This window comes from Rhinolophus ferrumequinum, chromosome 27 (genome assembly GCF_004115265.2).
Source record: "Rhinolophus ferrumequinum isolate MPI-CBG mRhiFer1 chromosome 27, mRhiFer1_v1.p, whole genome shotgun sequence".
Lineage (NCBI taxonomy): Eukaryota > Metazoa > Chordata > Mammalia > Chiroptera > Rhinolophidae > Rhinolophus > Rhinolophus ferrumequinum.
The window spans coordinates 17,547,023-17,562,162 of record NC_046310.1 but is presented as its reverse complement, the minus strand read 5'-3'; the positions used below and the strand labels follow the sequence as shown (position 1 = coordinate 17,562,162).

At 36.6% G+C, this 15,140-nt stretch overlaps 1 protein-coding gene across 2 annotated transcripts in view; it reads left to right on the top strand.

The window, feature by feature from the left end:
• The window catches only part of SDCCAG8 (SHH signaling and ciliogenesis regulator SDCCAG8), a 206,225-nt gene that overhangs the window by 31,146 nt on the left and 159,939 nt on the right, over positions 1–15,140 (top strand). For both annotated transcript variants that reach the window (XM_033099396.1, XM_033099395.1), the window contains exons 7-8: positions 5,462–5,526; positions 7,597–7,785. In XM_033099396.1, coding sequence (XP_032955287.1) covers positions 5,462–5,526; positions 7,597–7,785 — 254 coding nt within the window. The remainder of the gene's footprint in view (positions 1–5,461; positions 5,527–7,596; positions 7,786–15,140) is intronic.

The window sequence follows — 15,140 nt, the reverse complement described above, 5'->3', positions numbered from 1 at the left end:
TGACATTAGTGGAATCAAACAGTACGCTTATTTGTCCTTCTTGTATGTCTGGCATATTCCATTTAGCATAACGCCTTCAAGGTTCATTCATGTTGCAGCATGTGTCATAATTTCATCCCTTCATAAGGGTAAATACTATTCCATTGTATGTTTATTCATTCATTTGTTGGTGGACTTTTGGGTTGTTTCCACCTGTTGGCTCTTGTGAATAAGGCTGCTATGACCATCAATGCAAAATATCTGTTTGAGTCCCTACTTTCAATTCTATTGGATAAGGACCCAGAAATGGAATTGTTGGATCATATGATAATTCTTCATTCTTTTTGCTTTCTGCTCCTCAGACTCAGTGATTACAACTGTCCTATCTTCAAGTTTGCTGATTCTTTGTTCTGCTGTTCAAATCTGCTCTTTAATCCCTTTGGTGAATTTTTCATTTCAGTTGTTATACTTTTCAGTTCCAGAATTTCTGTTTAGTTCCTTTTTATAATTTGTTTTCCTAATTTCTTTTAGTTCTTTGTCCATGTTTTCTCTTAGCTGTTTGAGCATTTTTAAGACAGTTGTTTTAAAATTTTTGTCTAGTAAGTCTGATGTCTGTAGTTTCTTAAAAATAGTTTCTGTCAATTTATTCTGTTCCTTTGAATGGGCCACGTTTTACTGTTTCTTCGTGTGCTTTGTGATTTCTTTTGTTGTTGTTGAAAATTGGTAGTTGAACTGAATCGTTGTACTGTGGTAACTCAAATGCCCCATTTCCTCCAAGGTTTTCTGTCTTTCTTATTGTTGAAAGCTGTAATAGTTCTTTTGTTTTAAGACTTTTCCAAACTATTTTTGTAAAGACTACTCCTTGTTATGTGTGATCACTGAAGTCTCTGTTTCATTAGCTGATGTTTGACAGAGAGTCCTTTAATGCCAGGAGCTAAAACAACCAACCAACCAACCAATCAAAAAAACACACACTAAAGAAGAATAGAACCACCATCTCTCCCAGGCTTTGCAGATTGGCTCTGTGCTGGGGCAGTCCATCATCATTTAGCCAGCCTTGCTCTGAGCCTGGAGATCAGCCTGAAAGTAAAGCTTACTCAGGACTGTTCTGCACATGTGTCTTCCCTGGGCATGCTAGGGCTTTCTAAATTCCTCTGTATACACAGCTGCTTTTGAATATCCTCATTTCCCAAAGAGTTTAAAATAATTTTATTTTAAGATCAAGTGGTACTTTTAAATCCTGTGATCTGTGTAACAAACCTTTTTTCTTTCTCTTGCTTGAAGTCTTCTTTGCATCAAATTTGACATGGCAGAATCAATCAACAACGATGAAAATGTAAAAATAGTGTTGTACCCGGTTGAGTCATAGTTCAGCTTTCATTATAATCTATAGGTATTATTGTTAACAGTTTTCTAAAGGCTCTTTCTGGTCCTAATCTCCCTCCCCTTTCTCAATCCTTAATCCAAGCTTTATTCTATTATTTAGGAAAGAGTTCCTTTCTTTATAAAGTATCGGAAAGACTAAATAAATTGTGTGTTTTTTCTTCAGCTGAACAATCTATGATAATCACTAATACCCAAAACTAAAACCATTTTCTTGAGCCATCCAGAATTTGCCTCCAACTGTCTTGCCAGACTTCTGTCTCACTCTTCTGTCACTCTCACAAATACAGCTGTAGGCACACAGACCATTTACTAGTTCATAACTGTATTATCTGCTTCTATTTTTCTTTGAATAACTGGCTTTGGTTTCTGCAATCATCCCAACTTAAAATGTTTTCTTCTTATCTTCTACCTATCAAAATGTTTTCAGCCTGCAAGGCTCAGTTCAAATGGCCCCTCCCCATCCACCTTCCCTCATCACATGCTTCCACTCCCCCTTTTCCCACATTAGAATTAATTTCTCTTTTATATCTCCTCTTAGTGTTGTGTTTAGAACTGTTACACAGAGGGTGCAAAAAAAATGTATACACATTTTAAGAAAGAAAAAAACTATTAAAATTGTAATACTCAACGTATACTGGTAAAAAAAGATGAATACAAGTCATGTGTATACATTTTTTGGCACCCCCGGTAGATTCATTCTTTTTCTATGTCCAAGGTCGATCCCCTGCTTCTGTGTGCTCTGTATTCCAAATCTTTCACTTTTTTCAAGGGTTTCACTCTTTCAAGTATCTTCTCTTGCACTTTTATCTTTTATCCCACTTGATTGCATTATTCTCAACAGAATATATGCCTTAATAGCTCCTATCTTAAAGCAAACAAATACAAAATATATTCTCTTGACCCTACATACCCTTCGAACCATCCCCCAACTATTGCTCCCCTAAATATCAAAACCTTTCCAACAGTTGTCTTTATTCGCGTCTCCATTCCTCACTGTCCGCTCATTTCCTCTTCAACACACTTTACTTGAGCTTCTACCACCTGTATCCCCCTAAACCTTTTCTTGTAAGGACATTAATGACCTCCACATATCAATCATCGTCTTCTGAACCTTACAGCACATGCCATAATATTTACATTGGTTGATCAAGCCATCCTTTTTTAACTTTTCTAATGACTCAGTTTAACATACATTCAAAAAAGTGCACAAAACAATTTACAGCTTAACGATTTATTTCTAAATGAACACCCGTGTAATTGTCACCTGTAAGATGTGTAACATTGCCATGTCCCAAAAGCCCTCTTCATGCCCACTGCCAATCACTGCCTCCTTATTCCCCTAAGCTAATCATTAGCTTGACTTTTATGAAAGTTGCCTAAGTATGACCCTTAAACGTTCCAGTTGATTTGTGCCCGTTTGTTTTAAACATTATATAAATGGGGTCACCCGGTATGTATTTTTGTGTCTGGCTTTTTTTATTCAACATTGTATTTGTTAGATTCATACACATTGAAAGTGGTAGAAGTTTGTTCATTTTCATTGGTGGATCTACCGTGTGAATATACTACAATGTGTTCATCCAATTTACTATTGATGGACATTTGTATTGTTTCCAGTTTGGGGCTATTGTGAATCTTGCTGCTGTGGACATTGTTTTATGTGTCTGTTGGTGGTTATTCTTTTATGTGTCTGTTGGTGTGCGTTGCACACACTTACATTGGGTATGTATCTTTGAGTGGAACTCCAGGTCTTAGGGTATGTATGTGTGTGTATGTTCAAGAGGAGGTTAAAGCAAACTTTCCAAGGTGATTTTTTTCAGTTTACACTTCTACCAGCAACATCTGAGTGATACCATGGCTCACATCCTTGCCAACACAGTATATTGTCAGTTTTCCTGGTGGGCTTGCAGTGCTATCTCATTGTGATTTTCATTTGCATTTCTCTGATTACTTGTGTGATTGAATACCTTTTGATATATTTATTTGTCATTTGGTGCCCTCCTTTGTGAAATTCCTGATCAAATATCCTACTCATGATTTTGAGTCATCCGACATTGATTATTTGAACTTCTTTATGTATTTTGGATACAAGCCCTTTGTTGGTTGTATCTATTGTAAATGTATTTTCCCATTCTGTGGCTTGCTTCTAACTCTCTTGATTTCTTTCTTCCTTTTCTTTCCTTTCTCTTCTTTCCTCTCCCATTTTTCCCTCCCCTCATTTCCTAAGTCCTCATTGCCGGTACAGAGAAAAGCATATATATTTTTGTGTTTTGACTGATTCCCACTTTCTCTTGATTAGTGTTAGCATGGTGTGGTATCTTTTTTCTCTATCCTTGTGATGTTAACGTATTTGTGTCTTCATATTTAATCTATGTTTCTTGTGGACAACATATCGCTGAATTTGGCTTTTTTATCCAATCTAACATCTACTTTTTAAATGTGATTATTTAGACACGTGTGTCTAAATCTACTATGTTGCTATTTGGTTCCATCTGTTATTTTGTCCCCCTTTTCCTCATTTTCTGCGTTCTTTTGAATTAGTTGAATATCTTTATGATTCCATTTTTCCTTCCTTAATCAGTCTGAAAACCTCTTCAGCACCAATATTCACCTGGCTACTCAATTTGGAAACCCGGGAATATATTTAATGCCTTTTTCTCCTCCATATCTATTGAGTCATAAAATTCTGTCAATTTTACTTTTATATAGCTCTGTATTAAATTCTTTCTTTTTATACTTCCTGCTTGATTACTCTTATTCATGTGCTTATCTCTTCCCTATGTATTTACAATGGCTTCTGTATTGGTCTGCCTTTTCCACACTTTAGAGTGATTTAAGGTTCAAATCTGATAAAAAGTTTTCAGTGTTCATCCAATGCCTCTACTACATGGAGACTACGTGAGTTGTCTAAATAGAGGTCTTAATATTTTATTCTTCCCACGGCCCAACCTTACCTGCTTAACCCATCTCTGTCCACTTTTCCACCTAGTATTTCACATCTCCAGCCTTGTGCCTTACTCTGTTGGAAATTATCCTTTAAATCTTAGCACATCCTCCATGAAGTTTCCTCTACTTCTCTTTGGCTGAATTACAGATTCCTGCCTCTCTGGTTTCATTTTACCTTCTATATACCTCAATAGCGTACATTGTGTATAATTGAATATTCATCTCTCTTGCTATTCCTTCCTAGAATCTAAGTTCCTTGAAGTTAGGCATCTTCGTCTTAGATACCAATAAATATTTGTTGAATGAAAGAATAACTGGTTACCAGGAGAGGCTTATAGATAGTTTCGTCTATTATACGATTTATAACTTCATCCAGTTGTATGTCATACATACATATCTATTGTATGTTAAATATACAGCAATCACAATAGGGGATTCCAATGGGATTTGATCCTTGCCGTCATTGACCTTATAGATTATAATTGGTTTGTCCCAGCATCACACTTTTTAAAGTAAGACCTGACTTATACAATTTGGGGAAAAAAAAAAAATGTCAGTTATTGTCATTTTATGACTCAGTAGTTCTTTGTTTGTTTGTTTGTTTTAATTAAAATTTATTGGGGTGACAATGGTTAGTGAATTACGTAAGTTTCAAGTGTACAATTCTGTAATACCTTATCTATATATCACATTGTGTGTTCACCACCCAGAGTCAGTTCTCCTTCTGTCACCATATATTTGACCCCGTTTACCCTCATCTACCACCCTCCTCCTCCTCCCTTACTCTCTGGTAATTACTAAACTATTGTCTGTGTCTATGAGTTTTTCTTTCTTTGTTTGTCTTGTTCCTTCGTTGCTTTCAGTCTTATATCCCATATATCAGTGAAATCATATGGTTCTTGACTTTTTCTGTCTGACTTATTTTGCTTTGCATAATAATCTCAAGATCCATCCATGTTGTTGCAAATGGAACTATTTCATCTTTTCTTATGGCAGAGTAGTATTCCATTGTGTGTATGCATGTGTGTTTTCTGAGACAACACATTATTTTTCCTCTTGAGTACAAAGAAACAAACATTGAGTTTACTTAAAATATGCTCATAAAACATAAGACATGGAGGAAATGTAGTTTTGTTTTTCTTTTTTAAAGGAGAGGCTGAAACTTATTTATGAGGAAAAGAGTGAAATCCTGGAATCTCAATTAAAGCTTTTGAGGTAAAGTATTATCATCCATTTAAGTCATAGCATAATGATCTTAAAATATGTTTGAATGTTTGCTGAAATCCGGGTTTTAGTCAATATAAGAATTACTTGATGACATTTTATTTGCAATAGAAAACATTTGCAATAGAAAACATTTGCAATATAAAACATTTTAATAATTCCACTTTGAAATAAAATTTAAAATCTTCAGGCCATGTATTTTCTAGAGACATCTAGAGATGTCTCTAGACATCTAAGAATTCAAAACTCATGGCTCTCACTGCTCATGTTACTGTTCACCTATTTTAATATGCTCTTATGCTTTTCACACCGTATCCTTATTCATTTTAGGATTTCTATAGAGATTTTTACTTTTTCATTAAGAAACTTAAGGTTTAAAAAATGGTCTAATTATTGCTTTCTTGCTTTTTATCTTTGTTGTATTTTGATATCGACTGTGTTTTGATTTTTTGGTTTTTAAAGTAATATTTTCTAGCTCATTATATTTATTGTATACATTATTAAACAACGTGATTTATTTTGGCTTATTCAGATTTCAAATATGCCATCTTTAATTATATTAAAATACCACCTTACAATAAACTAGGCTTTGCTCCCTGCATCCTTCTATTTCTTCATTTTCTTTTCGTATAATTTAAGACTATTGAAAGAGGTATTTTCTCAAAGAAAGAAATAAAATCACTACTCTCAGAAACTCTGGCTTTATGGTAATTCTTTCTTTTTCTTTTTCTTTTTTGCCATTTCAAGTAACCAAAGCTACTTGAGTGTTTTGAACTTGCACCTGACAGAAATAGTCACGGAGACCCTTTGACTTTGGAATGTGCTTCCAAGGTTCTTTTTACAAAGCCTTTGAACGTCCAGACTTTTTTTCTATGTGAACTTAAAAAGAAAACTTATTATGTCAGAGATATTATCTTGGGAATAGGGCAAAAACAGCTCCATGTTTTTTCAACTTCGTACTGTCATTAGATTAGCTTTTTTAACCTTTTGATTGCCTATGGATCTTTTCCACCTCCCGCAGGCTGCCTGAAAGCTCCCCAGGTCCCAGGAATTTAGGTAGCGTGGGATGGCCAGGTGCCTTAATTACTGGCTTTTCCTCTGGGGCAGTGAGCAAGTTAGGAGAGCTCTAGGTCCTTGAGTATAATAGAAACACAACAGAAAGTAGACGAGCCAGAGATAAAGTGCTTGCCTTCAGTAGTCCAACAATTTAAGGGCAACTTTCCCGTTTTTTGAGCTAGGAAGCTTCTCTATACAATAGGGAAGGCATGTCTGTGCAAGGAAGCTTAGTTCCCCAAGGTGACTTGACCAAAACTTGGAGAAAAACCTCCTCCAAGGACTATACCACAAAATAAAAATAAACAAACAAACAAACACAGAATTTCTCTGCCCATTTTTTAGCAAGCTGCATATTTCTAGCTAATAGCTGTTACTTACAAAATCTTTTGTAAGCTGTTACTTACAAAATCTTATTTTCTTACTTACAAAATAGCACTTCTTTCTATAGCCCACTCTCTTTCAGAACAGTTCTGTGTAGAACTTTATGGATAGAAAATTCTTTAATGTTTTTGAAGAAAAATGGGCAACAATGAATTAGTAGTGCAGAAAATTCATGCCCTTTAGGTGATCTTTTAAGGTGCTCTATAAATGTTAACACTTGAAATTGGGTATTCCCCTCAAGTCAAGAATGTTTGTTATGTCATCCCACCCCCTTATTAAGTGAAACTATTTAGAATTTTCATTTGGAATTTGATTTTGGTTTTGTGGGTAATGTAATGGAGATGGGATCCTGTGAAAAGAGAGCCAATATCATAGGCAGACTAATGTTATAAGAACTTGGGCTAATTCTTTAATATATTCAAGTCTCAGTTTATTCCAAGTGTCCATTAGGATAATCACAGCTGCAATTCAGGGTAGTGATAAGAGTTACTAAGTCATTGTATGTAAAGCATCTCATAAGGCAGACACCCATAAATAATAGTAATGATCACTCTGATGATATGCTGGGAAGTAGTGTACTTTTATTTCTCCATTTACTGGAATTTGTTTCCCTCTTCTTTTTAGGAAAGACTTAGCTGAATCTCAGAAAAATTGTGAAGATCTTAAAGAGCGACTAAAGCACAAAGAGTCTCTTCTTGCTGCTAATATCTCTAACCGTGTTGGTGGTCTTTGTTTGAAATGCGCTCAGCATGAAGCTGTCCTTTCCCAAACCCATAGTAATGTTCACATGCAGACCATTGAGAGACTGACAAAGTAAGTATGCTTCTCCGTGTGGAGTCTTTGGCAACATGGAGATTATCTTTAAAGGGGCATTGTGCTGAATCACATGTGATTAGTGTGAAGCTTCAGATAAAATGGATTTTAAAAGCTTCCTTCATGTAGCTTTCTTGAAGATGGAATAGGCAAGTTCTGCCAACTGTGGGGGTAACATGTCCCTTTGGAGAAGTAATTTTATCTCTCTCGGTTTCAGTCTCATCCTGAAGTGAGAAAATTGAAGTAGATAGTCTTTACCATTCGGTTCATTTCTATGACTCTGTAATTATAAGTCCAGCACTATTCTTAACAAAGCTGAATTGAGAGGAATCCTTTTGATTTTGCCGTATCTTGGATTTCCCTGTTGTCATTTAGGAAGAGTGAGTTATTACTGTGTGTGCAGCATGCGAAGGATTTTATAGTGCATTGGAAGAAGGCGCCACCACATCTCAGTATTAATTAATATTCAAGAATCGACTGAGGACAAGTTATAAATGAGCTTTTACGCAGTCAGTTTTCTTCTAGGCTGAAATACTGCAGGTCTCTGTGTACATCTATTTTTGTTCCGTTTTCACTACTCCAGAGGAAGTCTTTTCCTGTGAAAATTTTATTCTGTGGAAGTTGAAAATTCTTATTTATTATCCAATGATGATTTATAGGGTGTGTTCTACCAGGCCCTCTACTTTTCTGTGTGCCCCAAGTCGCCTCTCTCTGTCTGTTTCGGCTCATTTCCTCTTGGAAGTGTTCCTACACCAGCCTTGCTCCATTTTTGCCTCAACTGACTTATGCTCCTCTCTTCCGTGATTTTATTAATATAATATATTCTGTATACCTGAAGGCAGTAACTGTGTTTTGTTTATTTTTGTATCCCTGGCTTCTAGCAGCGCACCTGCGGTAAGCACTCAGTGCATGTTTACGGTTCACATGACAAGGCCTTGGGCATTTACTGCTTAACAGTCAGAGATCCTCCAGCTGAAACTGGTGTGGAGAATGGAAAGACTATAGTCATTAATGTCAGACCGGTTTTGCTCTATGTTTTAACCTTTGACCAAATTACTTCTGAGTATGGAGTCTCCTATCGTTTGGAGGACTATTACCTGCCTCTTGGGATTTCACTGAGTCAGCTTAGCCTGTGGCTAGAGTCAAACGGCCTGGATTCATATTCTGGTTCTACTGCTAACTTACTATGGAACCGCACAAAAGTTACTTAACCTCTTGTGTCTCAATTTCCCCATTTTTAAAATGGAGAGTAAAGTACCTAACTGATAGTGTTATTTTGAGGGGTCATTAAAGAATAACTATATAGTGCTTAAAACAGTTCCTGCTCTATAGTATTTGTTCCCCACTTATTAAAACCCTTCCACACCTTCCATGCAGAGCAATTGAACTGCCTGGAAGCCCTGGTTTCCACACATGACTAACCCACTGGTTGTTATACAGAAACTGAATTTCTCCAGTATGGACTGACTGGTAGTTGTTATGATCAGCACTGATGGTCCTGTTTCTGTTAAATATTGTATTAATGATTAATTTATATTTTCAAATTATTCATATGGATTCCATATAAATATAAAATTTATTAAATATATTTCGGATCCAATTAACATGTAGTAAACATTTGTTATATACCAAGGAGTGCCAGGCAACTTAAAAATATAACCCCTTTTAATCTTAGTAAAGCTTTTGTGAGGTTAGCTCCATTTTACAGCTCGTTTATATTTCAGGGGATAAAAAGGATAGAACTGTACCTCACAAAAATAAATTCAAGATGGTTTAAAATCCCTGATATAATTCTGACTATAGAAGTATCAGAAGAAAATATAGAAAAATATCTTAATTGCCTTGGGCTATTTAAAGTCCTGAGCATGACACAAAGAATGAAAATCATAAAGGAAAAAAATGATACATTTTACTTGATTAAAAAAGCTTTCTTGTGATACAATATTACAAATTAAATGAAAAGACTGGGAAAAACATTTGCATCTTATATAACAAAAAATTGGTACGATGTATCAAGAATTTCCTTTGAAATTTCTCCATAAAAAGCAACCTGTCCCGTTGCAAAATGAATAAAGAACAGGAATCGGTGAGCAATAAAAGAGGACAGTGTCAATAGACGAGAAGGTATTCATTCTGTTGTTATTCAAGGAAATACAGTTTTTAATAGAACCAACTCATGAAATTGGTGAACATTAAAGAAGATTGATAATCACAAGAGTTGACGAGGCCAAGATTAAGTGAGAATTTTCATATCTGCTGGTGGAAGTATAAACTGGTGCTATGCTGCAGGATAATTTAACACTATCCATTAATATTTAAATTGTGTATTACACATTTCAACATTTACCCTAGAGAACTTATGTATGTGCATAATGGGTCATTTATAGGAATGGATTTTGCACATTATTTGTAATGGTGTTGTGATATAAGAAGTACGTATTTTGGTCTTCATCTCCAGTTTCTGGCATAGACCGTCTAAAACCTCTGTGATTTCCTAAGTGATAAGAGCAATAGAAGCATCTTCTGTGGTAATATTTATTTTTTGTTCCGTAATGCTGAAATATTTCTGAGCATAAAGGTGAAAGGAACTTTTTTTTTTTAAATAAGCCCCTTTAAATAAACATTACCTGAGTTTACGTTAATGAGATGACTTTTGGAAACCCACTAAGGATGGGGTACTGGTTGCCAGGGGAACCATCCCTATGATTAGTACTTTCAGCCTTACTCCTCAACCTCCGGGCAGAGGAGAGAAGCTAGAGATTGAGTTCAATTACCAGTGGCCAATGATTTACTCAATCATGACTATGAAACTTCCATTAAAACCTAAAATTGTGGGGTTTGGAGAGCTTCTGGGTCGGTGAACACATGGAGCTGCTCGGAGGGTGGTGCTCACAGAATGGGCATGGAAGCTCCAGGGCCCTTCCCACAGACCTTGCTCTATGCGTCTCTTCCATTTAGCTGTTCATTGTTTGTATCCTTTATAATGAACAGGGAATAGTAAATAAAGTACTTTCCTGACTTCTGTGAACTGCTCTAGCAAATTGTCGAACCCAAGGAAGGTGTCATGGGAACTCCTATTTATGGTCAGTTTGTCAGAGGTACAGGTGACGCCAGGGACTTGCAATTGGTATCTAAAGTGGAGGGACAGTCTTGTGTGACTGAGCCTTAACTTGTGGGGTCTGTGCTAACTCCAGGCAGTTAGTGTCAGAATTGAATTAGTGTCTGCTAAGAATTAGAGAGTTGCTTGGTGTGGAAAACCCACACATTTGGTGTTGGAAGTGTTGTGAGTACGGAAACTGAGTACAGGTGTGAACAGCCTAAATAAGTATCCTTCAGAGGAGAATGACTAAACTATGGTCTAGATAAACTATGAAATTGTATACACAATTAAAAAAAAGAATGAAATAGATCTCTATGAGAAATACGGAACTAAACTCCAAAATATATTCTTGAAAGAAAAAAATAAAACAAATGAGAAAGATACACCTGGTGTGACACTATCTGTATTTTTTTTAAAGTCCATACACAACCATACTACATATTTTCTCTAGGTTCATACATATGCATAGAAAAAGATTTGAAAGGATAAACACCCAATATTTAACAGTGATTATCACGGAAGAGGTGGAAGAAGGCATTGAAATTCAAAGTAGGTGTCAAATAGGTCTTTAACTGTGTTGGCAATTTTACAAGGAGAATATAATGAAAAAAATTAAAGAAGAAAAAGTATATTCGAAGCCACATGTAAAACGAGGCAGAGTTTAAAACTAAGTAGTCCAGCAAAATCAACCAACAAACAAAAAACAGGGTTTTTTTCCCCCCTATTATGTTGCCTTTCATATTGTCCTTGTAGATCATGAGAAAAATATTTTAAAAGGAAGCTACAGTGTTTACATGGATTCTAAGTCTGGCAGTCATTTAGACTTAGTTTAACTGCTTGCTCAGTTATGTATTCCTTTGTCTCCGTTCTTAAATTTCAACTCTTAGCCTCCTAGAATAAATGTAAGCCTTCTCATTCAACATTCTGCTTTGTCAGCATATCACTGGCTCATGTTCTGCTTTAATAACGGAATGCAGTGGAAGGTTTCTGCTTTCATTGTCAGTGAAAATCTTTGTTTCTGTGATTCCCTTGGCCTAAACTGGGGTTCAGCTTCTTTCAACGTACTAATGCACAGTGCTGAATATTGAGTGTTCCGCTGACTTTGAAACGTGACCAACACTTTCTAGGTTTGGATTTCTAGTTGTATGCATAATTAGAAGCCCGACCCCTCATTGAGCTGTAGCATAGTATGCATGACTTGAGCATGAAATTTTGAAAAAAACTTATATCCTAAATATGATAAATCAAGAGTTTCCTGGCCTGTATTGGAAATGTGGGATTGTGACAGCAGCTTTGAACTCCTTTGTTGATCTTTTAGCATGTAGTGTATTGAGTATATGGCATAAGAATGACTTGGGCACTTGACACGGAGAGGATCAGGCACGACTTGGAGACCAGACCACCCATGTGTTTGTGGCGTTGGGTTAGGGACCTTCGGGACTTCTGAAGAGCATGCGTAACAACTACTGATGACATTGGATGTATTTTAAACGTTGACTCGAAGTCCTCATACTGTTTCTGAACCTCTGCCTGTCACTCAGGCCTCCGTTTGCCATGAGGTAGGTGAGAGTCCCAGGAACCTCTCTTTCTTACCTTATGATCAAAACACCTTTGAATGGTAATGAAGATGGAGCTGCTCTGTAGGAAATGCCGTTCTGTAGCTCCTAGTGCCTTGGAGAAGTCTTGGTGTACTGAAACTCAGAAAGGAGAAATGGTTACTGCTGTGCTATTCTGGGGCTTCAGTCCAGATTTTGGGGTGGGTCGTTGGCAGTGTTCTGTAGAGTCGGCTTTGAAAGACCGGCTGGAACTTCCCAGAAATGAGGAACAAGGAAATGTTGAGGTCAGCCTTTTAGACTTTTGTTTTAAAAAAAACCTGTGATAATACTTATTAATAATGCTCAAAACCGCTAGTAATTGTGGACTAACTTAGAAATGGAAGGTGTTTCTTAGGCACTGCGTATTTTAAGATGAAGCTCATACGTGTATGTATCAGACCAAGTCTCTCTTTTCCTTATTTTTAACCTGTCAGGGTCAAGGTTATTCAGGGACTTTCTCAGTCCTTTTTGCTCTGCTTGTGGCACTAAGTTCCTTAAATGCTACCCACTCCTTTGTGAGGCCATCCCGGAACTCACGCCCATGCTCTTACCTCGTCCTCCTCTTAGAGGCTCTTCACGGGCCCTGGAATGTGCAGGAATAGTGCTGATGGTACGCTGTGATTCAAAAAACTCCTTGATCGCCTTTCTCCAAACATTCCCCGGGTGTTTGCCCACACTCGCAGCACTTGCGCCATGGAAGATGGTGATTTGGAGAACTGCCCTGTCCCTCTCACTGACTTGTACAGCTTCCCACGGGAGAGGCTCCCTCAGGCCTGGCTCAGGCTGGCCCTGTGGGCTGGGAACTCTGGAGCAGGACCTCAGCGGTAGTTACCCCGAATGGCTGGAATTGACTGTGTCTGAAGGGCAAATGAGTCATCGTGTGGGGCTGAAAAATGGCAACACAATCAGGAAGGTGACAGCCAGATGCACATCGGAAGCAGGCCTTGTGCCAAGAACAGGGCTCAAATGCCCGGATCTGTTTTGTTGTTTGTTTGTTTGTTTGTTTGAGTGCTTGCTATTTGGCATATGGACTGGCTGAGTGGAAACAAAACAAAACCTAACAAGTCAAAACCAAAAAACATAGCAACTGAGTAGATAATCCTAAATTGCCAAAATGGTCCCCTGGACCTGTAAGTTGTGTATACCATTGACCATCTCTCCTGATGGCCACTGTAAAGCGTGTAGTACATTTCTCTCAGAGAAATCAGAGTGTGTCAATCCAGTGGCCACGCAGATTATTCATATGATCATTTTATAGTCTCTCTGTTGAAGGATGAGCTTAACAAAACATGAGTGTTTGGGGGTTTGTCTTTGATGATTTTCTGTGGCTCAATAGTCTGAAGTTGGCGAGTTGATATTCTGAAAAATGTTTGAACCAGAGCAACTAAAACTCTTTAGTTTCCAATTCTCAGTAATCTGGTGACTTACAATTTAGATCATAAAGTATTAGAATTTAAGAGGAAGTTTTATTTCACCTTTTTTGATGCCCTTCTGCAGCCGAGTCATTATTCATTATTTTCTTTTCCTGTCGCTTATTTCATTAAGTATATACTGTGTGGCAAACCGCTCTTACCAGCAGGATATACTAAAAAGAGAAGAAACAAATTTGTTAGATTTTGATCTGTTGTGATCTGTTAACATACTTATAAACATTGAGCTTTTTTGTTAATTCTTTTTATTTGGAGTTTTGGCTTTGATGATGGCAGGGGATCAGGCACAGATAAGGATATCGTTGAATAGTAACTGGTTTTTCAATAGGTGTTAAAACTTTAGAAAGGTCACTGTATGATACCTATGTTGCCTTTCTATCCTTAACAGTGACGCTTTGTTTTCTTGTAGAATTATAGGTTCTAGTTGGAGTGCATATTCTCCATGAAGCTAGTCCCTTTTTACGTTAGAGCTTATTTTGAAATGTAAACAGATATAAATTCAGTTTTGCTTGCATTTAATTTATGTGTTACATAACTGGGATAATTTGCTTTGATTCTTCTACTTTTCACATAATCACTGTGTTTGTTTATGTTTCCTAAAAATAAGTAATTCCTGTCTTAAAAATTTTCTTTAGAACAAAAAAAATTAAACAAAATAAATTATGTTTCTCAATTTAAAACAAACACATCAGGAAATTCTAAAATGAAGGTTACCGTGCTCCCATGAATCTTATGATATTTGCAACAATTTGTTCTTTTTTTTAACAAAAAGAGCTTTTGTGAAACTGCTAATAATTGTAACTTTGTTCACTATTACGTGTTTCTTAAAATATGGCTTCTTTCCAAATACCACAGATAGTTTAAATCATTTCATCTTTAACAGATTTTTTTTTAATGGAGTCATTGGTTAATTCCGAAAGCAATTCAAACTCAGAGTTTATAATCTTTTAAATTATGAGGCCTTAAAGTTTGTTAAATTGAAAAAAAAAAAATCACAGTTGGCTTTTCCCTGATAGTTTAGGCCTTGGCAATGAAAAGGAAACGGCAAGCAGTTACTTCAACTGAATTTGAAACCACAGTTTAAAATTTGAGCTCTTTAACCAAGCGTGGAATATCACACATAACAGTCCAACTTGTATTTTTTGGCTTTGAGTGTATAGAAAGTTTCCCATCTCACTTGCTCTTTGGTCTACTGGTCATTTTTATCCAGTGGATAAATTCCAGATATCC